The sequence below is a fragment of the Odontesthes bonariensis genome, chromosome 16 (genome assembly GCF_027942865.1).
Source record: "Odontesthes bonariensis isolate fOdoBon6 chromosome 16, fOdoBon6.hap1, whole genome shotgun sequence".
NCBI lineage: Eukaryota > Metazoa > Chordata > Actinopteri > Atheriniformes > Atherinopsidae > Odontesthes > Odontesthes bonariensis.
In genome coordinates this window covers 6,339,398-6,366,994 of record NC_134521.1, presented here as the reverse complement: position 1 = coordinate 6,366,994, position 27,597 = coordinate 6,339,398, and the positions used below count along the sequence as shown (strand labels likewise).

The window sequence follows — 27,597 nt, the reverse complement described above, 5'->3', positions numbered from 1 at the left end:
ACTTCAGCATACTTTGCCTTTAAGCTGAAGGTGGGAAGTGTTTATTTCAGAGGTTTTTGGTCATTTGAATATGAGTGACTATGAACTTTTTCAAAATCTTCTGTGGAAACTTTAGAAAAGAGTGCAGACTTTGACTTTTCTCAAACCTGATGTTTTTCCTGTTGGAAGTATGTTGTTCCACTTTTCTGGGTTTCTGAGAGTGTTTTCTTCATGTTGGGATGCAACAAGTCCTCAGCAGAAGTTAGAATTTTCTAGAACTGGTGGAGTGAAGAAAAATAGTTGTGTGGACTGATGGTGTTTATGTTTGTTTTTAAATGATGCTGCGATGATGCTTCTGAGGAGGGAACCATGGCGATCATGGAATTCCTCTGGGCTGTGGCCAGAAAGCTAAGAATCCTCTCACAGAGCTGCAAACTTAACCTGAAAGTCCTGCAGCTCAGAATCATAGTTTAAGAGTAATTATTGAGCCTGAATATCACAGCACCTCTGAGCAAAGAAAGATAAAAAAAAAAACACATCTTATGAGGAAGTGGGGCTGACCCCGTTGGTGGGCAGGACACCTGCTTTTCAAGACTGTGATAGCTGATTAAAGGAAAAACCCACACACAGTCACATGTGAAAGTGCTCCTAAATATGACAGATTTTAAGCTTTTACTTTGAAATAAGTGGCCCCTCTGTACCAAAATCACTTAGAGACGCACATACAAGTAGTGTTCATTTTACTTGTGGTCTTGTTCACATGTAAACACAACACATTAGGATGGAACTTTGTCACTTCCTGTTTAGGTTTAGCCAATAATGCAGGGTTGGGACTTTAAAAATCCAGACTTATTAGTGAGGGTTAGGAAATGATCATGGTTAGGGGTCAAATGTAATCTTTTGACAGGGAGTTGGTACCTTATTTGGATAAAGGACAGTTTTTGAGTTAGGATTAAATTCAACTCAAACAAGAAAGATTGCCTTTCTAATCCCAAATTGAAAAAGAAAACATTACAGTGATTGCTTTTCCACAATTTACATATTACCTTTACATATGACTATGTGTCCCAGCAGGAAGCTGAAGACTTCTGTCCTGTGAATAGTTTTATCAGCTGTATGAATGAATATATATGATTTAATGTTAAACTCTTCTTACCAATTTCTATGTGTAACTATAAAAAAAGATTGATTTATAAAAAAAATGACCCTGTTCTACACTTAGTCCAATTTGAGAAGAGCTAATGTTTGGATGCTGTTTTTTCTTTTTAAACAAGTTTAAACCTGACTTCAGCATACTTTGCCTTTAAGCTGAAGGTGGGAAGTGTTTATTTCAGAGGTTTTTGGTCATTTGAATATGAGTGACTATGAACTTTTTCAAAATCTTCTCAGTGGAAACTTTAGAAAAGAGTGCAGACTTTGACTTTTTTCAAACCTGATGTTTTTCCTGTTGGAAGTATGTTGTTCCACTTTTCTGGGTTTCTGAGAGTGTTTTCTTCATGTTGGGATGCAACAAGTCCTCAGCAGAAGTTAGAATTTTCTAGAACTGGTGGAGTGAAGAAAAATAGTTGTGTGGACTGATGGTGTTTATGTTTGTTTTTAAATGATGCTGCGATGATGCTTCTGAGGAGGGAACCATGGCGATCATGGAATTCCTCTGGGCTGTGGCCAGGAAGCTAAGAATCCTCTCACGGAGCTGCAAACTTAACCTGAAAGTCCTGCAGCTCGGAATCATAGTTTAAGAGTAATTATTGAGCCTGAATATCACAGCACCTCTGAGCAAAGAAAGATAAAAAAAAACACATCTTATGAGGAAGTGGGGCTGACCCCGTTGGTGGGCAGGACACCTGCTTTTCAAGACTGTGATAGCTGATCAAAGGAAAAACCCACACACAGTCACATGTGAAAGTGCTCCTAAATATGACAGATTTTAAGCTTTTACTTTGAAATAAGTGGCCTCTCTTTACCATAATCACTTAAAGAAGCACATACAAGTAGTGTTCAATTTACTTGTGGTCTTGTTCACATGTAAACACAACACATTAGGATGGAACTTTGTCACTTCCTGTTTAGGTTTAGCCAATAACGCAGGGTTGGGACTTTAAAAATCCAGACTTCTTAGCAAGAGTTAGGAAATGATCATGGTTAGGGGTCAAATGTAATCTTTTGACAGGGAGTTGGTACCTTATTTGGATAAAGGACAGTCTTTGAGTTAGGATTCAATTCAACTCAAACAAGAAAGAATGCCTTTCTAATCCCAAATTGAAAAAGATAACATTACAGTGTTTGCTTTTCCACAATTGACATATTACCTTTACATGTGACTATGTGTCCCAGCAGGAAGCTGAGGACTTCTGTCCTGTGAATAGTTTTATCAGCTGTATAAATGAATATATATGATTTAATGTTCAACTCTTCTTACCAATTTCTATGTTTAAATTTAAAAAAGATTGATTTATAAAAAAAATGACCCTGTTCTATACTTAATCCAATTTGAGAAGAGCTAATGTTTGGATGCTGTTTTTTCTTTTTAAACAAGTTTAAACCTGACTTCAGCATACTTTGCCTTTAAGCTGAAGGTGGGAAGTGTTTATTTCAGAGGTTTTTGGTCATTTGAATATGAGTGACTATGAACTTTTTCAAAATCTTCTCAGTGGAAACTTTAGAAAAGAATGCAGACTTTGATTTTTCTCAAACCTGATGTTTTTCCTGTTGGAAGTATGTTGTTCCACTTTTCTGGGTTTCTGAGAGTGTTTTCTTCATGTTGGGATGCAACAAGTCCTCAGCAGAAGTTAGAATTTTCTAGATCTGGTGGAGTGAAGAAAAATAGTTGTGTGGACTGATGGTGTTTATGTTTGTTTTTAAATGATGCTGCGATGATGCTTCTGAGGAGGGAACCATGGCGATCATGGAATTCCTCTGGGCTGTGGCCAGAAAGCTAAGAATCCTCTCACGGAGCTGCAAACTTAACTTGAAAGTCCTGCAGCTCAGAATCATAGTTTAAGAGTAATTATTGAGCCTGAATATCACAGCACCTCTGAGCAAAGAAAGATAAAAAAAAAAACACATCTTATGAGGAAGTGGGGCTGACCCCGTTGGTGGGCAGGACACCTGCTTTTCAAGACTGTGATAGCTGATCAAAGGAAAAACCCACACACAGTCACATGTGAAAGTGCTCCTAAATATGACAGATTTTAAGCTTTTACTTTGAAATAAGTGGCCCCTCTGTACCAAAATCACTTAGAGACGCACATACAAGTAGTGTCAATTTTACTTGTGGTCTTGTTCACATGTAAACACAACACATTAGGATGGAACTTTGTCACTTCCTGTTTAGGTTTGGCCAATAATGCAGGGTTGGGACTTTAAAAATCCAGACTTATTAGTGAGGGTTAGGAAATGATCATGGTTAGGGGTCAAATGTAATCTTTTGACAGGGAGTTGGTACCTTATTTGGATAAAGGACAGTCTTTGAGTTAGGATTCAATTCAATTCAAACAGGAAAGAATGCCTTTCTCATCCCAAATTGAAAAAGATAACATTACAGTGTTTGCTTTTCCACAATTGACATATTACCTTTACATGTGACTATGTGTCCCAGCAGGAAGCTGAAGACTTCTGTCCTGTGAACAGTTGTATCAGCTGTATAAATGAATATATATGATTTAATGTTCAACTCTTCATACCAATTTCTATGTGTAATTATAAAAAAAGATTGATTTATAAAAAAATGACCCTGTTCTATACTTAATCCAATTTGAGAAGAGCTAATGTTTGGATGCTGTTTTTTCTTTTTAAATGTGTTTAAACCTGACTTCAGCATACTTTGCCTTTAAGCTGAAGGTGGGAAGTGTTTATTTCAGAGGTTTTTGGTCATTTGAATATGAGTGACTATGAACTTTTTCAAAATCTTCTCAGTGGAAACTTTAGAAAAGAGTGCAGACTTTGACTTTTCTCAAACCTGATGTTTTTCCTGTTGGAAGTATGTTGTTCCACTTTTCTGGGTTTCTGAGAGTGTTTTCTTCATGTTGGGATGCAACAAGTCCTCACCAGAAGTTAGAATTTTCTAGAACTGGTAATGTGAAGAAAAATAGTTGTGTGGACTGATGGTGTTTATGTTTGTTTTTAAATGATGCTGCAATGATGCTTCTGAGGAGGGAACCATGGCGATCATGGAATTCCTCTGGGCTGTGGCCAGAAAGCTAAGAATCCTCTCACGGAGCTGCAAACTTAACCTGAAAGTCCTGCAGCTCAGAATCATAGTTTAAGAGTAATTATTGAGCCTGAATATCACAGCACCTCTGAGCAAAGAAAGATAAAAAAAAAAAACACATCTTATGAGGAAGTGGGGCTGACCCCGTTGGTGGGCAGGACACCTGCTTTTCAAGACTGTGATAGCTGATCACAGGAAAAACCCACACACAGTCACATGTGAAAGTGCTCCTAAATATGACAGATTTTAAGCTTTTACTTTGAAATAAGTGGCCCCTCTACCAAAATCACTTAGAGACGCACATACAAGTAGTGTTCATTTTACTTGTGGTCTTGTTCACATGTAAACACAACACATTAGGATGGAACTTTGTCACTTCCTGTTTAGGTTTAGCCAATAACGCAGGGTTGGGACTTTAAAAATCCAGACTTATTAGTGAGGGTTAGGAAATGATCATGGTTAGGGGTCAAATGTAATCTTTTGACAGGGAGTTGGTACCTTATTTGGATAAAGGACAGTCTTTGAGTTAGGATTCAATTCAACTCAAACAAGAAAGAATGCCTTTCTAATCCCAAATTGAAAAAGATAATATTACAGTTATTGCTTTTCCACAATTGACATATTACCTTTACATGTGACTATGTGTCCCAGCAGGAAGCTGAGGACTTCTGTCCTGTGAATAGTTTTATCAGCTGTATGAATGAATATATATGATTTAATGTTCAACTCTTCATACCAAATTCTATGTTTAACTTTAAAAAAGATTGATTTATAAAAAAATGACCCTGTTCTACACTTAGTCCAATTTGAGAAGAGCTAATGTTTGGATGCTGTTTTTTCTTTTTAAACAAGTTTAAACCTGACTTCAGCATACTTTGCCTTTAAGCTGAAGGTGGGAAGTGTTTATTTCAGAGGTTTTTGGTCATTTGAATATGAGTGACTATGAACTTTTTCAAAATCTTCTCAGTGGAAACTTTAGAAAAGAGTGCAGACTTTGACTTTTCTCAAACCTGATGTTTTTCCTGTTGGAAGTATGTTGTTCCACTTTTCTGGGTTTCTGAGAGTGTTTTCTTCATGTTGGGATGCAACAAGTCCTCAGCAGAAGTTAGAATTTTTTAGAACTGGTAATGTGAAGAAAAATAGTTGTGTGGACTGATGGTGTTTATGTTTGTTTTTAAATGATGCTGCGATGATGCTTCTGAGGAGGGAACCATGGCGATCATGGAATTCCTCTGGGCTGTGGCCAGGAAGCTAAGAATCCTCTCACGGAGCTGCAAACTTAACCTGAAAGTCCTGCAGCTCGGAATCATAGTTTAAGAGTAATTATTGAGCCTGAATATCACAGCACCTCTGAGCAAAGAAAGATAAAAAAAAAAACACATCTTATGAGGAAGTGGGGCTGACCCCGTTGGTGGGCAGGACACCTGCTTTTCAAGACTGTGATAGCTGATCAAAGGAAAAACCCACACACAGTCACATGTGAAAGTGCTCCTAAATATGACAGATTTTAAGCTTTTACTTTGAAATAAGTGGCCCCTCTGTACCAAAATCACTTAAAGAAGCACATACAAGTAGTGTTCATTTTACTTGTGGTCTTGTTCACATGTAAACACAACACATTAGGATGGAACTTTGTCACTTCCTGTTTAGGTTTGGCCAATAACGCAGGGTTGGGACTTTAAAAATCCAGACTTATTAGTGAGGGTTAGGAAATGATCATGGTTAGGGGTCAAATGTAATCTTTTGACAGGGAGTTGGTACCTTATTTGGATAAAGGACAGTCTTTGAGTTAGGATTCAATTCAACTCAAACAAGAAAGAATGCCTTTCTAATCCCAAATTGAAAAAGATAACATTACAGTGATTACTTTTCCACAATTGACATATTACCTTTACATGTGACTATGTGTCCCAGCAGGAAGCTGAGGACTTCTGTCCTGTGAATAGTTTTATCAGCTGTATAAATGAATATATATGATTTAATGTTCAACTCTTCATACCAAATTCTATGTTTAACTTTAAAAAAGATTGATTTATAAAAAAATGACCCTTTTCTATACTTAATCCAATTTGAGAAGAGCTAATGTTTGGATGCTGTTTTTTCTTTTTAAACAAGTTTAAACCTGACTTCAGCATACTTTGCCTTTAAGCTGAAGGTGGGAAGTGTTTATTTCAGAGGTTTTTGGTCATTTGAATATGAGTGACTATGAACTTTTTCAAAATCTTCTCAGTGGAAACTTTAGAAAAGAGTGCAGACTTTGACTTTTCTCAAACCTGATGTTTTTCCTGTTGGAAGTATGTTGTTCCACTTTTCTGGGTTTCTGAGAGTGTTTTCTTCATGTTGGGATGCAACAAGTCCTCAGCAGAAGTTAGAATTTTTTAGAACTGGTGGAGTGAAGAAAAATAGTTGTGTGGACTGATGGTGTTTATGTTTGTTTTTAAATGATGCTGCGATGATGCTTCTGAGGAGGGAACCATGGCGATCATGGAATTCCTCTGGGCTGTGGCCAGAAAGCTAAGAATCCTCTCACGGAGCTGCAAACTTAACCTGAAAGTCCTGCAGCTCGGAATCATAGTTTAAGAGTAATTATTGAGCCTGATTATCACAGCACCTCTGAGCAAAGAAAGATAAAAAAAAACACATTTTATGAGGAAGTGGGGCTGACCCCGTTGGTGGGCAGGACACCTGCTTTTCAAGACTGTGATAGCTGATCACAGGAAAAACCCACACACAGTCACATGTGAAAGTGCTCCTAAATATGACAGATTTTAAGCTTTTACTTTGAAATAAGTGGCCCCTCTACCAAAATCACTTAGAGACGCACATACAAGTAGTGTTAATTTTACTTGTGGTCTTGTTCACATGTAAACACAACACATTAGGATGGAACTTTGTCACTTCCTGTTTAGGTTTAGCCAATAACGCAGGGTTGGGACTTTAAAAATCCAGACTTATTAGTGAGGGTTAGGAAATGATCATGGTTAGGGGTCAAATGTAATCTTTTGACAGGGAGTTGGTACCTTATTTGGATAAAGGACAGTCTTTGAGTTAGGATTCAATTCAACTCAAACAAGAAAGATTGCCTTTCTAATCCCAAATTGAAAAAGATAACATTACAGTGTTTGCTTTTCCACAATTCACATATTACCTTTACATGTGACTATGTGTCCCAGCAGGAAGCTTAAGACTTCTGTCCTGTGAATAGTTTTATCAGCTGTATGAATGAATATATATGATTTAATGTTCAACTCTTCATACCAAATTCTATGTTTAACTTTAAAAAAGATTGATTTATAAAAAAATGACCCTGTTCTACACTTAGTCCAATTTGAGAAGAGCTAATGTTTGGATGCTGTATTTTCTTTTTAAACAAGTTTAAACCTGACTTCAGCATACTTTGCCTTTAAGCTGAAGGTGGGAAGTGTTTATTTCAGAGGTTTTTGGTCATTTGAATATGAGTGACTATGAACTTTTTCAAAATCTTCTCAGTGGAAACTTTAGAAAAGAGTGCAGACTTTGACTTTTCTCAAACCTGATGTTTTTCCTGTTGGAAGTATGTTGTTCCACTTTTCTGGGTTTCTGAGAGTGTTTTCTTCATGTTGGGATGCAACAAGTCCTCAGCAGAAGTTAGAATTTTCTAGATCTGGTGGAGTGAAATGTGAAGAAAAATAGTTGTGTAGACTGATGGTGTTTATGTTTGTTTTTAAATGATGGTGCGATGATGCTTCTGAGGAGGGAACCATGGCGATCATGGAATTCCTCTGGGCTGTGGCCAGAAAGCTAAGAATCCTTATGCTGCGTGTACACCAAGAGCGACCTCCACTAGAGAAGCTTCGCTTGAGAATTTGCTCTGGTAGCTTTGGTAGCTCGTGACGTCACATTTAGAATGTTCAATTCTTAAAGGCTCCGCGGCTGTGCAGCACCCCCGCGGAAAAAAACATGAGGAACGTGAGGGCAGGGACACGAATAAACGTGTTGTTATTTACACTTTGTTATACAAGATATACATCACGTTACAAATGATGTAAAACTACATTAGGTACACCTGAGAAGAGCAGGAATAGCAGAGGCAGCTGTGAAAAAGAAACTAAATTCGAAATAAAATCCGAAATAAAACTTAATTGCAGTGAGAAAGGTATGCGTGGGGTTACTACACTATTGTATTGAAGCACTCGACACGGCAATTGCAACAGTCTCAGGATTAAACGACTATTGTTTGGATAGGAACTAAAGTTTACACGTCTGTTTCCGCGAAACCCGCGGATTGTCGGACCCCTACAATCTGTGGATTGTCATTGGTTTTCGAAACGCGTCATAGCTCATTACCATAATGTTAGCTTGAGTTTTATCGCTTGAATCCGCTCTGGTAGCGCAGTTCTCTTCGCCACTGGAGAATCCGCTCTGGTAGCCCAGGTTGCTCACCCTCCATAGAGAAATAATGATTTCCGGCGCTCAGGTAGCGTAGGTCGCTCTTGGTGTACACGCAGCATTAGCCTAGAAATCTAGACGCCCCTAGCGGCCGCAAATGGAATTTGCTCCGGGGCTAGTCTAGTCACTTGTGGTCGTTTTGCGAGGTTCCAAATCAAAACTTAATCGAGCCAATCAAATCGTGAGGAGCGGGGTCGGATGCCGGGCTACCTAGTGACGACAGAGGTGCGACGTTTCAGTGTGTACTTCCAGAGAGAGGTTAAAAAAAAAAAAAGAGAAAAAAAAAGTTCCAGAGAGAGGTAAACATTGGCTGCGCCCGGCAAACAGGCTTTCCCCAGTCGATTGCGAGCATGATGTACCGAAGACGGCGGGCCGATCTTTGTCTCAGAGCTGACAAAACTCTCCGGTAAGGCATTTGAAATTCCGTTAACGGGACGAGAGTAGTCAAAACGGCAAAACCGGAAGTGCGTTGCTCACTGCGGCTAGCTTTAGTAGCGCTGAATTCGTGGGAACAAAATTGTAAATAGCCGGTATTTTGTCAGATTTTCAACACCTTGGGGGTCTAAACGACTACTTTCTCGCCTGAAAACGTTTCAAATGTTGCTAAAGTTATATATTTACAGAGTTTAGAGCTTTAGAGAAATCAGCTTTTCAGGCCATAGACTACAAACCATTCCGTCGCGTTGACTACGTAAAACTTCTTCATCGCTCTGGTTGGTTGTTGCGCCATCCTATTGCGTGTCGTTGAACTTGACAGACAGCCGTTTATCCCACCCACACTGCTATCCAGCGTCACTAGACCCCTGTACAGCTTTTTGCTGTACGGGTCTGGCTTGCTAGGCTAAAGAATCCTCTCACGGAGCTGCAAACTTAACCTGAAAGTCCTGCAGCTCGGAATCATAGTTTAAGAGTAATTATTGAGCCTGAATATCACAGCACCTCTGAGCAAAGGACTCTCTGCTTCTGGCTGACAGTTGGTTGCTTGACCCCATATGCAACCTGCTTGATATGCAGCACGTTTACTGTGTCGAAGGAGAGATGCTCTTGTAGGAGGAATGGCTTCATATGGCCTCTGCTTTCGGGAAAACATATTAAGTCTGGCCTCATCGACACTTACAGCTGTTTTTGATCTATCATACATCAAGACGACAAACCTTTCACGGATCTCCAAGTCGCCATCTGTGAAAACAGTAGGGTATTGACTTAATTTCTTGAACGTGAAAGAGGCCTCTGGGAAAATGTCCCAGGTTTGCCCGAAAGCAGAGGCCATAAGAAGCCATTCCTCCTACAAGAGCATCCTGCTGACTGGGGATGGAAAAAACTTGGTGAACAATGGGAAGTCTTCTGGACTGCAAATGCACCAATTGCACAAAGTTGTGAACAACTAGCCAAGTGTGGCTGCAAAACAGAGTGCCGGGGAAGATGCACATGTTTTAAATTGGGTTTTAGTTGCACAGAACTTTGCAGCTGCAAATGTGAATAGAGAATATGTGATTCTGAACCATGATTTATTGTGTAAATAAATAAAATATACTGTATATAGTTTAAAAATGGCATTAGCAATGGCAGCCATCTTGAAAAATGGCTGCCATATTGGATTTTTGGGTGGCCAGGGCCTTTTTCCAAAACAGTGGGCCTCAGACAGTATTTCAGCCACATTTCATGTTCCTATACCAAACTTAATGGCTTTTACTCTAACCATTTAGTAGCAATGGCGGCCATCTTGAAAAATCACCGCTATATTAAATATTAAATTAAATATCAAATTAAGTAAAATGTAATTTGTTTATTTTATGTGTGATACGGCACAACATTTTAACCTGATTAACTTTAACAGGATTGCAGCACCACCAACTCTCAACTGCTCTGGACAACTGACACCGATGAAGGGCAGATGGACATTAACCAAGACCGAGCTGCCATAGAACAACCAGTAAGTCACTCTTCTGGTGACAGTCTACTGGAATTGACCATCAAAGAATCACAATGGATGTTGAGTCCAATAAATTCTCAGCCATTGCATATCACGTTGAAATCCCACACATTGTTGTCTGTATTGTATCAGCATATTATTTGACCCCTCATGTATGAATGAAAAGACAAAATGTTGAATGACAGCAAAAATGAGAAAAGATAATTAAACATTTAAGGGACTAGTTTTAATGACTATTTATTCTGTGATTAACATGTGCTTATGAATGTCAGATCAACTTACATCAGCATACTTAATCTAATTTAAACTTTTTTAGGATCTGACCACACAGGCCACTGCCTGGAGCGCAGCAGTACCAATCATCACTGGTGAGCAACCAGCCAGATAGAGCAGGTGCTAAAGAAGCATTCTGAAAACGCATAAGGACCTCTTCAAAAAGACGTAATGGATGTATTTGACAGTTTTGTTGACCCATTCACAAAGTGTTACAACAACATTTTGACAGAATAGTGTTATGAGGAAGCAGTTAAGTATTTTGGAGACGATGCAGACGAAATTCCAATTTCTCAAACTATATGCAAGAGGAAACGTGGAGCATCAAAAGACTTTTTCATTCAAGACAGAGTCTTTCATTACATACCATTGGTCAAAGGTCTAGATCAAATCTTATCACACATATTCTCTATGATTGAGAGAGACCACAAAGGTGCAAAGAGGGTTTTTTTCAGGAAAGTGTTGATGGCTTCCTTTTAAAATCACATCCCTTCTTTTCAAAGAAACCAAATGCATTGCAAATTATTCTGTACACAGATGAAATAGAGATTTGTAATCCACTAGGATCCTTCACATCAAAAAATAAACTGTTGATGGTGTATTACACCCTTGCAAACATAAATCCAAAATACAGGTCTAAACTTGCCATGGCTAGATCTGTAGACCTCTGTCAATGCGGTGTAGATGTTATATTGAACAGAGTCAAAGAAGACATGGATGCATTGTACAATGGTGTTAAAATGCAAACAATTAATGGACAGAAAACTATTTTTGGTGCCATGGTCTCTGTCTGTGGTGACCCACTGGCACAGCATTAACTGGTAGGGTTTAAGGAGGGTGTTGGCTTGGCCTACAGTAAATGTAGACACTGTGAGTGTTCTTTTGAGGACATGCAGTCACACTTTAACGAGGCTGCATTTACTAAAAGAACCTTGAAGATGCATATCTGACAGACCCATGAAATAGAAAAGGCAGATACAGACTTGCTTCGCAACAACTTGAGAACAACATATTGGATAAATCGAAGGAGCAAATTAGTCGAATTCCCTGCCTTTGACATGATACAACAAACTCCTCAAGACATTATGCATGTTATTCTGGAGGGTACAGCTCCTTTGGAAATCAAGGGTGGGTTGCACCATCGTGTTCAGTCAGGAGTGATGGATCTGGACTCCGTGAATTCTGCTATTTTGGGTTTCCCTTATTCCCCTCTGGGTGTGAGAGATAGGTCATCCCCAATTTCACAGATTACATTAAAGCTGCCGTTGGCAGGTTTTCAAAATTCCGAGTCCAAAGTCGGAAAATTCGAACTGATACGACTTTCAGGTCCCTCCCCCTCTGTGGACGAGGTTGTGCACGTGAGTTCACACCAGTGTGCGCGCACACAAGCTGGGGGCAGACTCACGCTCAGCATGGAAGACGTGGTTGGTGACTGTTCTGCTCCTACGGTGGCCGACATGTGCAAACGCGCTGCAAACGGCGAAACACATGCAAGAGAGAAATGCTGCAAACATCAAAACACATGCAAGAGAGAAACGCTGCAAACTTCAAAACGCATGCAAGAGAGAAACGCTGCAAACTTCAAAACACATGCAAGAGAGAAACGCTGCAAACTTCAAAACACAACGGAAGTTCGCCAGGCCACTAGGGGGTCTAGTGGCGTTTCTCTCTTGCATGTGTTTTGATGTTTGCAGCGTTTCTCTCTTGCATGTGTTTTGGGGTTTGCAGCGCGTGTGCTCCGGTCGTTTTTGTGATTGCCGCATTTTTCTCTTGCAGCGGTTTACTGTTGGATTTGTTTCGCCGTTTGCAGTGCGTTTGCACGTGTCGGCCACCGTAAATATGACAAAAAAAAAGAAGAAAGGGGATTTAAGTGACTTTGAACGTGGCGTGGTTGTTGGTGCCAGACGGGCTGAAAACCATCTCTGAACGCACAACACGTGGAACCGTGAAGGAGCTGCGCTGCAGCAGCAGGAGACCACACCGGGTGCTGCTCCTGTCAGCTGACAACAGGAAACTGAGGCTCCCTGGAACTGGGCAGTAGAAGATTGGAAAAAAACTGCCTGGTCTGACGAGTCTCGATCTCAGTCGCAGTCGAATTAGTGGCGGAACGAAAAAATGACATTTCCGCTGGTTCCGCTGACGGGTTAAATTAAATTTTGGGTAGATGCAGCTACCGGGTTAATTTTTTTCATTGTGAGTCCCCTTTGGGGGCTCTCAATGAAAAAAAAACAACTGAAATTTACACCCTTTTTTTTAACCTTTTTACGCAAAATGAGCTTTGCAAGCGCGTAGCGCTAATTGTTGCAGAAGGGATGCTCCAAATAAAGAGTCAGCCGGCATGATGCAGTGAAATTATTTGAAAATCACCACGGAGGTAGCTGGGGACAGAATACAATTCGATTTTCTTTTTTTTGTGAATTTTTTAATCTGGCCATATACATCATGCATTGGGTATGATCAAAAGTTATGGGGCTTCGAACCATCTCTCTTTTTGAAAAGCATTGCAATCAGATCTTTGTCGCCTGGTGTCAAACCCAAGTTATGGGGATTCGAACCATCGCTCTTTTAGAGATGCCTTGCAATCAGATATTTGTGGCCTTTCAGTTTCTGCTTCCTTTATTATCTACTTAAACTTGTCAAGTCAGACACATTTTTCTTTGGTTTTGCCGTTCTCGCCCCCCATAGGTGTCACAGGGAGCTACAGATTAGAAGATCTTATTTCCTACCATCCACTTATTTGATTACCATGTGAGCTGGGCAAGTGGGCATCACATACCTTTAGCAAAGTCTGCAGGACCAATGAATGGGTGTGGGAAAGTGGGCCTAAGCTGACAATACATGCATGTTTATAATTTTCAGGCCTCGTTGGCGCAGTAGGCAGCGTGTCAGTCTCATAATCTGAAGGTCGTGAGTTCGACCCTCACACGGGGCAGGTGTTTTCATCTAGTGTTTATAGCACTTCACCTCAGTTACAGCTGGAAACTTGCTGGGCACAGGTGGCTCCGATTGCTCTCTGTTGGGACTTCAGAAAGCCCACTCGGAAGCTCACTCACTCCAAAGTGTGGAAGGTGTCAAATGCAAATTTATGGGGATTAGAACCATGTCTCTTTTAGAAAAGCAAGTGGCACCCTGGCCAAGACCCATGACAAAGAATAGGAAGTTCATCACGCTAACATAATACAATACGCTGTGTGACAAAAGCACCTTTGCAGACTCTCCTTCTCTTGACATAGACTGACATGGGACAATTCAGTCAAGTTTATGCCACGTGAATATACCTCTTTTGCAACTTTCCATAAACTTTCAAAATGAGAATGAAAGCCAGATAAAGAAACTTGTGAGTTGATTGTTTAACCTCTAGTCCAGACAACAGGTCTTTTGAACAAGTAGCTACGTGCTCAATAAGCCATGTCATCACATACTTTTAGCAAAGTTTGCAGGACCAATGAATGGGTGTGGGAAAGTGAGCGTAGCCTGAATATACATGGATGTGTATGTTTTGCAGGCCTCGTTGGCGCATTAGGCAGCGCGTCAGTCTTATAATCTGAAGGTTGTGAGTTCGACCCTCACACGGGGCAGGTGTTTTGATCTGGTGTTTATAGCACTTCACCTCAATTACAGCTGGAAACTTGCTGGGCACTAGTGGCTCCGATTGCTCTGTTGGGGCTGCAGAAAGCCCACTCGGAAGCTCAGTCACTCCAAAGGGTGGAAGGTGTTAAACACAAGTTATGGGCATTCGAACCATCTCTCTTTTTGAAAAGCATTGCAATCAGATCTTTGTCGCCTGGTGTCAAACCCAAGTTATGGGGATTCAAACCATCTCTCTTTTAGAGATGCCTTGCAATCAGATATTTGTGGCCTTTCAGTTTCTGCTTCCTTTATTATCTACTTAAACTTGTTAAGTCAGACACATTTTTCTTCGCTTTTGCCGTTCTCGCCCCCCATAGGTGTCACAGGGGGCTACAGATTAGAAGATCTTATTTCCTACCATCCACTTATTTGATTGCCATGCAATCCATGTGAGCTGGGCAAGTGGGCATCACATACCTTTAGCAAAGTCTGCAGGACCAATGAATGGGTGTGTGAAAGTGAGCCTAAGCTGACAATACATGCATGTTTATAATTTTCAGGCCTCGTTGGCGCAGTAGGCAGCGCGTCAGTCTCATAATCTGAAGGTTGTGAGTTCGACCCTCACACGGGGCAGGTGTTTTGATCTGGTGTTTATAGCACTTCACCTCAGTTACAGCTGGAAACTTGCTGGGCACAGGTGGCTCTGATTGCTCTCTGTTGGGACTTCAGAAAGCCCACTCGGAAGCTCAGTCACTCCAAAGTGTGGAAGGTGTCAAACGCAAATTTATGGGGATTAGAACCATCTCTCTTTTTGAAAAGCAAGTGGCACCCTGGCCAAGACCCATGACAAAGGATAGGAAGTTCATCACGCTAACATAATACAATACGCTGTGTGACAAAAGCACCTTTGCAGACTCTCCTTCTCTTGACATAGACTGACATGGGACAATTCAGTCAAGTTTATGCCACGTGAAAATACCTCTTTTGCAACTTTCCATAAACTTTCAAAATGAGAATGAAAGCCAGATAAAGAAACTTGTGAGTTGATTGTTTAACCTAGTCCAGACAACAGGTCTTTTGAACAAGTAGCTACGTGCTCAACAAGCCATGTCATCACATACTTTTAGCAAAGTCTGCAGGACCAATGAATGGGTGTGGGAAAGTGAGCGTAGGCTGAATATACATGGATGTGTATGTTTTGCAGGCCTCGTTGGCGCAGTAGGCAGCACGTCAGTCTCATAATCTGAAGGTTGTGAGTTTGAACCTCACACGGGGCAGGTGTTTTGATGTGCTGTTTATAGCACTTCACCTCAGTTACAGCTGGAAACTTGCTGGGCACAGGTGGCTCCGATTGCTCTCTGTTGGGGCTGCAGAAAGCCCACTCGGAAGCTCACTCACTCCAAAGTGTGGAAGGTGTCAAACGCAAATTATGGGGCTTTGAACCATCTCTCTTTTAGAGATGCCTTGCAATCAGATCTTTGTCGTCTTTCAGTTTCTGCTTCCTTTATAGTCTACTGAAATTTGTCAAGTCAGCCACATTTTCTAGCATAGTTCTTGGATAGCCTCCGGACTATCTCAAACAACTTGGAGCTTGCCTGATGATTCATTTTTCCATATACCCTCACCTTGCTGGATTTTGCCTTGTACAACTGCGGCTCTTTCAAAATGGACACGGTTAAAAAATAATTACTTTTAGTGTTTTTTCTACAACATAAAAAAACATGAATGGAGCTTAAAGAAAACTTCTTTGAAGGTTGTTATTTTCTGAAAAATGACTAAGAGAAACCTCTGTAATGCAATAACTCATACCTGTACTTTTTATGCTATGACATGGCAAAATGTCTGTTGAGAAGAAGTCCCATTTGAGCTTTTCTGCAACGGCAAACCTACATAAATTGTGAATTATTTTCCTTTCAGTATTTAATAAGTGGTTTTGGTTGAATGCACTTAATAGTTAGCCTTTCATCATTCAAGACAGGGATGCCCAAAGTCGGTCCTCGAGGGCCGCTGTCCTGCAGGTTTTAGATGTTTCCCTGCTTCGACACACCTGATTCAGATAAATGCATCATTAGCAGGCTTGTGCAGAACTTAACAATCTTTTGAAGAGGTCCATTTCATCTGAATCAGGTGTGTTGAAGTCAGAGGTGTCAAGTAACAAAGTACAAATACTTCGTTACTGTACTTAAGTACACTTTTTAGGTATCTGTACTTTACTCCATTACTTATTTTTCTGCCTACTTCTGACTTCTACTCATTACATTTTCACACAAGTCTGTACTTTCTATTCCTTACATTTTCAAAACAAACAGCCTCGTTACTCTTGGCTTCAGTTTTTTGCGCCATCCAATACAGATCAGTGGCGCCATCCACACCTAGTGAGAACGAGTGTAATTGGATGAATCATATAACGCAAACACTCATCACTTAGGCTATTCGTCAAATTTGTTCTGACACACAAGGAAATCGTCATTCGTCAGAAGCAAGCAGGTGTTCTACAAACTGCAAACGCGAAGCTGCGCGAAGCGTATAACATAATCTTAGTGTGTATGAAAAATTGTTGCACTCTCCTACTCCGTGCCATTTTAAGACCGTTTTAGGTGCTCTGTATGTAGTGATAAAGAGCTCATTTTCGTTTCAGTTTTTGTCTTGACTGTCAGCTATGACAAAGGGGGGAACGTGCGTGTGTATATCTTTTTTTCTTTGAATTTTTCAGGCAGTAAGACTTTTTTTGTTGTTTTTTTTTATGGGACAAACATGAATACCTCACGACCTACCTCTTGAATACTACCTCACGTGTAATTGAATTCCAATAAAGTTTGAGAAAGAACATGCTCCTTGAGTGACTTTGTCTTTGACAGTAATGGTTTTATGACTGTTGTCTTGGGCCATATGTAGAACTAATCAGTTTTCAAATTAAGCTTGCAATTCATATAGTGGCATCTACCTTTTTGTGTGTGGGTTTTTTTATTTAAAGGTTACTTTATACTTTAAGTAGGTTTTGGAGCACATACCTTTTCACTTTTACTTGAGTAAAGAGGTCAAGTTGATACTTCAACTTTTACCAGAGTGTTTTTTAAACTGCAGTATCTATACTTCTACTTAAGTAACAAATGTGTGTACTTTTGACACCACTGGTTGAAGTAGGGAAACGCGGCCCTCGAGGACCGACTTTGGACATCCCTGATTTAAAAAGTTCTTGTCTGTATTTCCACTCCTAACCACTAGATGGCGGTGTTTGGGTCGCTGAAGCCTCCCAAGGAGCTGCTTGGTCCTCTCTTGCCTCAAACTGATGATGTGTCGAGAAGCAGCCAGTTACTTCCGCGTCGCAGCTGTGTGCAGTTGTGATTGGAAGTGGAGTTCAGTGAGCTACCCACAGAAAAATGGAAACATAGAGGCTATTAAGCGCCCCTTTTTAATCTACACACTGTCGTTAACTTGTATTTCCTTGCATATATTTGTAACTCAGAGCACCAGCTACAAAAGGTGCTGGCCAAACAAAGAAGAAACAAGCTAGCTTCTTAGCTAGTCACTTAGACAGGTGGGCTGTCAGTGGCCACAGGACAATTTGATGGAAAATGGATTTCCTCTGTGAAATAGTTCAAGCTCTCGTCGCTTTAGCAGCTTTCGGTTTTATTGTGGTGAGTAATGTAATAGTTGTTTGATAATGCGTTGGCAGAAATTTGTAATAGCCAGTTTTTCCTAAAGGTTGATAAAGTGAGAAATGTGTTTCTTAAAAACTGTTGAAAATCCTTGCTAGTAAACCTACCTACTGATTGACATTAACGTTGACAGTGTGACTTTCGTTCTCTAACTTTTAAGCAGTCTGTTGGCTTGGATAAATTGTAAACTTGCATGAATAGTTTTTGTTCTTTTGGGTAATTTTATAGTTGAATTTAAGACCACAAATGAGCGTTTCAAATGAACGAATGACTTGAAAATGCTTAAAGAACATTTTACATATGTAAAAACAACATTTTTACAAATTTATACATACTATTTAGAACCCAAATTTAATTTTTTTTTAAAGTCAGAAAGTAAAGAAGACCTGCCTGCATGAGTGAGAAGTGTTCTATTCTCATATTTCTTCCTTTTCAGGTGCTCATCGTAGCACATTTAACAGCGGGGATGGTGAACCTGACACGCCACGAAAAGGAGAAATACTTCCTTACTGCCGCAGGAGAGAAGGAGCCGTTCCCGAGTCTGCATGATCCGCACTCCAGGGAGCTCTCTGTGGTGATCCCAGCCTACAACGAGGAGCTCCGAAGTTAGTGACGCCTGCTTCTCTGTCCAGAGTTTCTGCACAGTAACATAATTAAGATTTGGACACCCAGAGGGGGGGTGAAGCATCCTCTTTATTCCATTTCCAATTGCAAAACTGAAAACCCACGATTGTGCACTAGCAGTTGTTTAGCAAAGTATTCTCGTGTCATCCAAGTTGGTAGTTTAAATCTCATAATCCTGCGTTTTCGTGTGTCATGTCACTGTGCTCCTGCAGTCGGTTGTAGGTGATAATATATACTGTGTTTCATTTCAGTGCCTGTGATGCTGGATGAATCTATTGAGTACTTGGAAAACAGGCAGGTAAGTACTACCCTGTTAAATGAAATCATATGCAGGATTTTAATTCACTTTCAAAGGCCCAGCTAATTTAAAGAGATTTAAGACTACTTCTACCAATGATCTTTAAAGACTAGCTGTTTGAGTAGATATGAGCATCTTTTGAAATGTAAAGTAGACTTTATTAGGCTCCTTTTGCTAGAAGTAGTACTTTTTTCACAATTACCACCAGATGGCAGCATTGATATGTAAAAAGGGCCCTGTTGTGATACAAATCCTTGTTATAAATACCTTCCTGCAGAAGAAAAACCCTTCTTTCACCTATGAGGTCATTGTGGTTGATGATGGCAGCAAAGACAAAACCACAGAGGTAATGATTATTATATATTATTTTATCGAAATACGTTTTGCTAAATTGTAACTTGGCTAAATCAGTCTTGTTCAGCCAAGCTATTTAAAGTCAATTTTGTTTTGTGAGTGAATAGCATTGTGATATCTTACCAGGTTGCTTTACGCTACATGAGAAAGTACAGTGCAGAAAAAGTGCGAGTGCTAACACTGGTCAAGAACCGGGGCAAAGGAGGAGCCGTGCGGATGGTAAGACAAGCACAATGTCTGAATGCAGCACAGAAGCAAGAGTGTGGTTACCTTTGTGTGGATTTTACAAATGATCTGTGTCTCCCTGGTTGCTGTTAAAGGGAACTCTGAGCTCCAGAGGGAAGCTAATTCTAATGGCAGACGCTGACGGAGCCACAAAGTTTTCTGACATTGAGAAAGTGGAGGCTGGACTTAAAGAACTCAATCCGGGACCGGTGTGTTTTCTTTCTGCTTTTTTTTTTAGTTCCCTTTCTCATGCTTGCATAAATGAACTACAATTGATATGTCCTAAAAAATGTCTCTCTTACATGTAGGAGAACTTTGCCATTTCGTGTGGCTCCAGAGCTCACCTAGAAAAAGAGTCTGTAGCTCAGGTAATTAAAAAAATGTTTGTCTTCTTGACAACACAATTATTATTAACTGTGTATTTTTAATAATAACGTAACTTATGGATCTCCTTAGCGATCGATGTTTCGTACATTCCTTATGTATGGCTTCCACTTCCTGGTGTGGTTCTTCTGTGTGAGGGGGATCGGAGACACGCAGTGTGGCTTCAAGCTTTTCACACGTGAGGCTGCACTCAAGACCTTCTCCTCACTCCATGTAGAGCGATGGTAAGGAACTTTAAATCCTATCGCCACATGTTTAAATAGGCTGAAGGCTTTACAATACCACTATTTCACAAAGGACAAGCTGTTACTACGAGAACACAAAGATCTGACATTACACTGCATGCTGTACGCTGACGACCACAGTTTATGGCCATCACGAAAATGAGGGAAATTTATTATTTTTAAACGGCAGACGTCAGCCATTCACAGTGGAATGAGAGCGAGCTTCCTCTTTTTATGCACTCAGGTGAAATCTACGAATTTAGATCCCTTTTTATTCTTGTTCCTGTCAGTTTCAGAGCCTCAAGGTTAGAATTTGTTGAGTAAACATGTTGTTGCTGTGAAGAAACGGTGAGTTATGCCCATTCTTGCAGCCCAACTGCTGCACCCTATGTGAGAATTCGCAAGTACACCCAGATGTGTGCGTATATATGTATACATGAATAAAGTATGAATGAATTCTGTTGTATTTCCACACAAAACTGGAGCCAGTAAATACCCATGACTACTGCAGAGTACAGTGGTAGCACTAAAACACATTTTAGTGTATTAAAGCCAATAACGTGCCTATCCGGAGTTATCATATTGTTGAAAATGTAATCCAACAGAAAAAACGAGCAAAAAATAATATATATGGTTGATTAGATCAAGTGTGTAATTGGAATGAACTATTTTCGACCTGACTAAATGAAATATAAACATCCTTCAAACTTCTTGATGAACTTTCACCCACTTTGTGCGTAGAACACATGGAGGAAAATGTTCTCAGCTTGATTCTCAGCTCCATTTCTGAGGTACAATGAATGCAGCATAGGTATGAAAAAATATACTGTAGTTCCACCCTCTGCACCGGTAATTAGACGACTGTGCGTTTTAGCTGAAATAAAGTCTGAATTTTAACAAAGCTACATCCGCTATGCGCTTGTCTTTCCTCCCTCAGGGCCTTTGATGTGGAGCTACTGTACATTGCCCAGTGTTTTAAAATCCCCATAGCAGAGGTGGCGGTCAACTGGACTGAAATAGAAGGTAGGTTTTTCATGGACTATGTGCCACTGTATGAATATCTTTCATTGGTGTGTTTAAAGATCCTCTTTAGAATCATATTTCTGCTACTAACCTAAGTCTTCCTAGCACTGCTGTTTATAAAACCTTTGCTGTCCTGCCATCAGCTGTAAATGTAGCAAACTGGCATATTTCCATTGTTGTCTTATGAAGGTTTCATTTTAAAATTAAGTTCTTATGGTTTGGCTCTGCCAGGGTCCAAGCTGGTCCCATTTTGGAGCTGGCTACAGATGGGAATGGACCTGATTTTCATTCGCCTGCGCTACATCACTGGAGCCTGGAAACTGCAGCCACTAAATAAGACTGATTAGCCAATCAGACAAGACCTTGACTCATAGAGGCAACCTATGATAGGGCCATGGAGCCTTTCAATGAGGTGGGAGTACAACTGTGTCCATCTTTCGCTGTAATCATGAGAAAAGAGCAAAGTATCAATCCTTTTCTTTTCCAGACATTGATGTCAGAGAGATACTGACACAGTTCCTCATGGTCCTGCCTTTTTATGTGGATGTTGGCACATTATGGCCACTGTTACACATGCTTTTGTGATGCCACACCATACAGAACGTCTGTATGACTGATCCATATGCCGAGTTACTCATTGTTTATTTTGTGTCCAATCAGCTGTAAAGGAGAAATACTTGTAGTGAAATGTGGAGGACCTGAATGATTGTTATGTTTGGTTTTCACCGGGAGGGGATTTTATTGAGAAGAAAACGTGACTGTGGGTTGATGGGCTGAATGCCTTGAAACAAAAAGAAATAAAAAGTAAATAACTTGATTTGATCATTGATATTTATTTACCAACCGGAGATGCAGTGGCTCTAAATTATGTGTACACGCTGACGGTTTTGGAGAAATTATTGTGATATATTGAATAATCATTTACATATCTATACTTCTACTTAAGTAACAAATGTGTGTACCTTTGACACCACTGGTTGAAGTAGGGAAACATCTCAAACCTGCAGGAGAGCGGCCCTCGAGGACCGACTTTGGACATCCCTGATTTAAAAAGTTCTTGTCTGTATTTCCACTCCTAACCATTTCAGTTGAAATGGCAAATATGAACATATGATTTCATAACTTGAGTCGCTGGAATGAGCTGCTTTTGTCTCTTTAGTCCAGTGTTCAGACAAAGCAGCTAATTTGATGTCATTTTGAGCTTTTGGATATTGTCGTGGTTTTCATTGTTATTCTCAGAGTAGTCTGTAAAGAGCTAAAAGTATTGCAATCAAGAACAAGCTTTAGATAAAACCTTTCAAAACAGACGCTACAAAGTGCTTAGTGAGAGGAAAATGGAGAGAATAAGGTACTAACTAGAAAGTGATGACAGCATGTGCACAAACCACAAGTAACAAACAGGAAAACACAAAGAGCAACAAAGGCAAACGCGTGATTACGTTTTTTTTTTTTTTTCCGCATTCTTCTGGGAAAGACACGATTCATGTACCGAGGAACTGAGCCGAAAGGACACAACTCTCAGGTGCAGGTAATAAACTCATACAGGATATCTAAAATCAGACAAATTGTAGTGGAGAGGAGTTTAAACGTCTGTTCTGTGCTAGTTTTATTTCAGGGTTTTTTGTGCAATAGGCAAGGCATCTTTATTTATACAGCGCATTTCATACCACAGGCAGCTCCATGTGCTTTACATAAAGATAAGGCATTTAAAAGAACCGCATAAAGCAGCATAAAAACAAGCAATTTAAAGAGAAAAAAATAGAATAAAAATTAAAACGCAGTTAAAAGCAATCAAAGAACAATAAGCAATATCTTATGGAGCTTAAAATTAGGATGTAGAGAAATCCTCTCACTTTTGATAACGTTTGGGAATTTGCATTCAGATTTTCTGTTGATAAGCCTCTATGGGATCAAATAAGGGTCAGAAAGAATTAGCACTTGTACAATGATGTTACACATCCTGTGTAACAACGTTTTGGAGTTTCTAAAAATAGTTAAACATGTTTGTATCCGTGGGAATATTTTGTGCATGTGGAAAACTAAATCTGACAGACACAAATTTACAAGTGAAGTTACAAGTTTACAAAACTCAAGTTACAAGTACGAATTTTGACCCTGGCCGTTTCTCAATACCAAGTACGTACTCGTGTGCTTACAAGTATGGACTTCTGAGTACACAAGTACGCTCATTGTGCATTTGCAACAGAAGCGTACTTGATGACGTCAAAGACTTTGACGTTGTCGCCAAAAAGTTTTTTTATTTTTCTGTTCATCGCTGCCACTCTGCTCGATGCCCGTGTGTGTTTTCAACAGTAAAGAAAAATCAAAACTTGTATAAAATATTGAAAATGGACCGAGCTGTGGTTGCAGCTGCTGCTGGAGTTCTTTATTTCAAAGCTGAAGAGGAAGCGGTGAGGCTGAGGAGGGAGATACGGGAGCGAAGAGCCAGGATGCGGAGGAGGAGCAGGCTAATGGCATACCTGTTAACTTTGGTACGTCCCCAACGTCTCTTTTTTCAGTATTTAAGAACTATACAAACAGTAGAAATCGAGTACTCTTTGAATACTTTGACATCTCTGGATAATCAGTCCAGCTTTAGATGGATTTAAACGGAAAAATACCTTCAATACAATCACTGTGATTTAATAATGAACAAGCACAACATTTAAATGAAATTATTTAATTCACAAACATGAATACACGTCTCTCATCAGCCAGCAGAAAAAAATATTCAGGTTTAGTTAAACTTTTTAGGTTACTGTACAAAATTATACAAAATCTGTCTTACCACACCGTACAGAAATGCAGTGTGATAAGACAACAGGAGCAAGACCCTTCACAGAGTTCTGAACACTAATGTGCCAGCCCTGGACCTGTTTTTTTTTTTCTGGAGCTGACTTAAAACCAGCTTTCAGAATCTCTAGGACCAGCGTTACCATGTTGATCCAATTGTTGCCCCGGAAAAAATTGCATGGATGGAGCCATGAGATTGAGGTCCTGGTCACCATTTACTAGCTTGCCTGTGGGGCCTCCTACAGGGTGACTGCAGACCTTTTTGCTATGGCAACTGCCACTGTCTGCCGGATTGTCCACAATGTTGTGGAGGAAATGATGACCATCCTCCACAGATAGATTCATTTTCCAAAACCAGAAGAGCTGGGTGCAGGATTTGCACGCCTTACTGGCCATGAGGGGTTCCGCCGTGCTGTTGGTGCCATCGATGGATGTCACATCACAATTGTTCCTCCTGCAGACCCACAAAAAAAGGCTACATTAACAGAAAGCTTTTCCCCTCCATCATAATGCAGGCTGTGTGTGATCCGAAGGGAACCTTTCTGGATGTGTACATTGGCAACCCAGGCTCAGTGCATGATGCGCTTGTCCTACGACGATCAAATTGTGAAAATTTGAACCTGAAAACTCTGCAACACCAAGCTTCTTTCTAGCATCCTGAACTATCTGGTCTGAGAGATTTTCGCTCTTTACTTTGAGAGTTAAGCATGAAAATGTTTCAGTCACAAGCTTTGACAGCTGACACCTCCAACAGCCTGAGCAAACACTTTCTTAAATCCTGTGTCTGCCATTGAACTTCAGTTTAATTACACCTATTTGTTGCAAACATCAGAGAACAAAACAGAAACAACAGGGAGTTTAATACGAGCAAAACATTTGTAGAGTTAACATAGTATTTATTTACATTCAGTCAGTCGTAAATAAGACAAGTCTAGGCTGTTATCATATCAAATAGCTTTATATTACGTCTGTTCATATTTTATTTTGAAAGATGCCACCGGAGGTGTCAGTCATTTGTAATATCTTTAGCTTTAATCTTCCAGAAGATGTGAGACAAGCTGAAAACAGTTCTATTTAGCTGTGCAAATGACACCTGAAAGTATTTTATCTGCACTCTTCACTTTTAAATTAAATTAATTATTTTTAATGTTTTTTTTTTTTTTTTTTTTTAATTTTTTGTATTATTATTTATTTCTTTTAAATGATTTTATTGCCTTCTTGTGTAGCTGTGAAGCACTTTGAATTGCCTTGTGTATGAATTGTGCTCTATAAATAAAATTGCCTTGCCTTGCCTTTTCGGTAGATATCATTTTTGGCCACTAGAGGGCAGAAACACCCTGCTCACAGCAGAGCCGTGTATAGAGTTTATAGAGTTTAGAGTTTAAAGTTTATCTTTATGTACGGCTCTGGCTCACAGTATAAAGATTGAATCTGCAGACTGCAGCTGGTTGCCTTCATTTCACTCCATTTCAGACACAACGGGACAACAATGCTTTCGGTAAAAAATTCAAACTGACAAAGTACAACAATTTTTACGAGTAGTTTCATCCTTAAATGTTTTTACTAGTTTCTGTGCAGGTTTGAAACTTGAAAAATCTATCTATCTATCTTCACTGAGTAATGATAAGAAATTTAAGCTGCGATAAAACGCCCTCCCTGATAAGAGGGGAAATGTAAAAAATATGTTTACAAATTCAGTTAAAAATGTCGGTTTACACATTAGAGTGTGCCTACATGCAATATGAATGATGTGAACTACATTTCCCACCAACTGACATTCATTCACCAGTGAATTTCCACAGACGGTCTCGTATCGTTTCTGTCATGGGGCGCTGGTCAGAGCGCCCCAGCCGTGCAGCCAAACAGCCTATCGTGTACAGGGCAAATTAATAAATATTTGGCCAATCAGTGTCGCAGAATTTTATGGTCTTGGGGCACTGAAAATATCGCCCCAGCAGCAGATTTCAGATTTCCCATCCATCCATTCAAACAGCAGCACTGACAAACAGGAAGTGGATGATTCCAATCACATTTATGCTGGACGGATCCAGATTTTACCAACAGCAGCTTCACTGGCAGCTGGAAAACCACCTGAAAGGGGGATTATTGCCAGGAAGTGGACTGGAGTTTGAGTTTGTTAGTTATAGTGAAAGCATTCATGGATCCAGTGTGTCTTTAGTTTTATGCAATTCATGATTAAAATATCCTGTGATCAGTTATTATTCTGAATTCCTTTTCATTCAAACCCATCGTACTCCAATCGGAGATGGTAAATAGACGGTACTTATAAAGCACTTTTCCAGTGTAGCTGAGCGTTTTCATACTAAATGCCACATTTACCTATTAGCTCATACGGTCCATACAGGCTACACACATTCATACATTCACACATCAGTAGGCAGCGTGGGGTTCAGCTTCATGAATATTCAAATGCAAATATTCAAATATTCATGCAAAGGAGCTACAGAGTCATTTACTGGGATAGTCAGGGTGGCCGCAGGTCCATGAAAAGTCTTAAAAAGTCGTAAATCAATTTTCCTGAAAATAAGACCTTAAAAAGTATTAAATTGTCTTAAATTCAGATAGCATGGGTCTTAAATATTCAGTGTTTCCCACACAGACTAATATTGTGTTTCGTTATTATTATTTTTTAACGCTATTTTAAAAAATACTCGTATTCGTTAGGCTGCATTTCCTTTCCCTGCTCTCCCTCCGTCTCTCTGTCAGTCACGCGTCTCTCTCGCATAGCCTACTCACACACACACACACACACACACACACACACACACACACACACACACACACACACACACACACACACACACACACACACACACACACACACACACACACACAGCCCCTCCCCTCCGTGCACACCGCAACGCGTTAGATTAACTCAACCGAAAGAAGACGGCTGGCGAAATTCACGAAAGGTTGGCATCACGTGCACCTTTATAAAATCACACATTAAAAAGTCCTATAAAAATATTTTATATTTTGAATACAATGTTGTCCCGACCCGACCCGACCCATAGCAAACAAGCGATTACGCCTTCTTTATAAAGTTAACTAGTCGCAAGTTTGCCATAAAAAAAATGTAGTTGGGTTGTCGAGGTCTAAACACTAGCAGCTGTGAATCAAATAAAGTAGGTTTTTTTAAATTCTTACACTGAATGTTTGCTGCTTCAATCCAGAGGTCCAGCCACCTAGTGATACCCGCACATGTTACAGTGTTTACTGCTCGGTCTGCTCTTCGGTCTGCACAGTTTACATTGGATGCATTGGTATCAAGGGAGGCAAAAATAGCGCCAAGCGATGTGAGGTCTGACTTTTTCCTGGACAACGATTTTGTGATGCAAATGTATTACTCTTTTGAAAGCATATTGTTTTGAGAAGCAAGACGCTTTATTTTTGTGTCCCCAGCCAACTAGCCGGACTACCTTCGTCAACTCCAAAACTCAGCTGGAACTCTGCTCACAAGACGCAGCAGGGGGTAAGAAGATGTTCATAAATGATATTGCTAATATGGGATGTCATACAGCTTCATGTCAAAAGAGGCGAACTATCCCTTTAAAGACGAGTTCACGATCAGTAACAGGTCTGACTCCAAAATCTTTGGG

The 27,597-nt window shown here is 40.0% G+C and overlaps 1 protein-coding gene and 4 non-coding genes across 5 annotated transcripts; all 5 read left to right on the top strand.

The window, feature by feature from the left end:
• Window positions 1-13,682: 13,682 nt before the first annotated feature.
• Window positions 13,683-13,755, top strand: trnam-cau (transfer RNA methionine (anticodon CAU)). Its single transcript has one exon. It is a non-coding gene; the product is annotated as a tRNA-Met (tRNA).
• A 573-nt stretch (window positions 13,756-14,328) lies between these two features.
• Window positions 14,329-14,401, top strand: trnai-uau (transfer RNA isoleucine (anticodon UAU)). Its single transcript has one exon. It is a non-coding gene; the product is annotated as a tRNA-Ile (tRNA).
• Window positions 14,402-14,953: 552 nt separating this feature from the next.
• trnam-cau (transfer RNA methionine (anticodon CAU)) lies at window positions 14,954-15,026 on the top strand. The gene has a single exon. It is a non-coding gene; the product is annotated as a tRNA-Met (tRNA).
• A 571-nt stretch (window positions 15,027-15,597) lies between these two features.
• trnam-cau (transfer RNA methionine (anticodon CAU)) lies at window positions 15,598-15,670 on the top strand. The gene has a single exon. It is a non-coding gene; the product is annotated as a tRNA-Met (tRNA).
• A 2,027-nt stretch (window positions 15,671-17,697) lies between these two features.
• On the top strand, window positions 17,698-22,001 carry alg5 (ALG5 dolichyl-phosphate beta-glucosyltransferase). Its single transcript, XM_075487112.1, has 10 exons — window positions 17,698-18,031; window positions 18,489-18,657; window positions 18,928-18,974; window positions 19,252-19,320; window positions 19,455-19,547; window positions 19,649-19,762; window positions 19,862-19,921; window positions 20,010-20,161; window positions 21,099-21,184; window positions 21,416-22,001. Exons 1-10 carry the CDS (start codon window positions 17,969-17,971, stop codon window positions 21,529-21,531), a joined length of 969 nt encoding a protein of 322 aa, XP_075343227.1. The 5' UTR covers window positions 17,698-17,968; the 3' UTR covers window positions 21,532-22,001.
• Window positions 22,002-27,597: the final 5,596 nt, after the last annotated feature.

Excerpts from the sequence above, each read along its gene's own strand:
- alg5 (XM_075487112.1), top strand. The coding sequence starts at position 17,969 with ATGGATTTCCTCTGTGAAATAGTTCAAGCTCTCGTCGCTTTAGCAGCT. Across the intron at positions 19,922-20,009 it reads AAAAAGAGTCTGTAGCTCAG|CGATCGATGTTTCGTACATT; the intron begins GTAATTAAAAAA and ends GGATCTCCTTAG. Across the intron at positions 20,162-21,098 it reads TCACTCCATGTAGAGCGATG|GGCCTTTGATGTGGAGCTAC; the intron begins GTAAGGAACTTT and ends TTCCTCCCTCAG.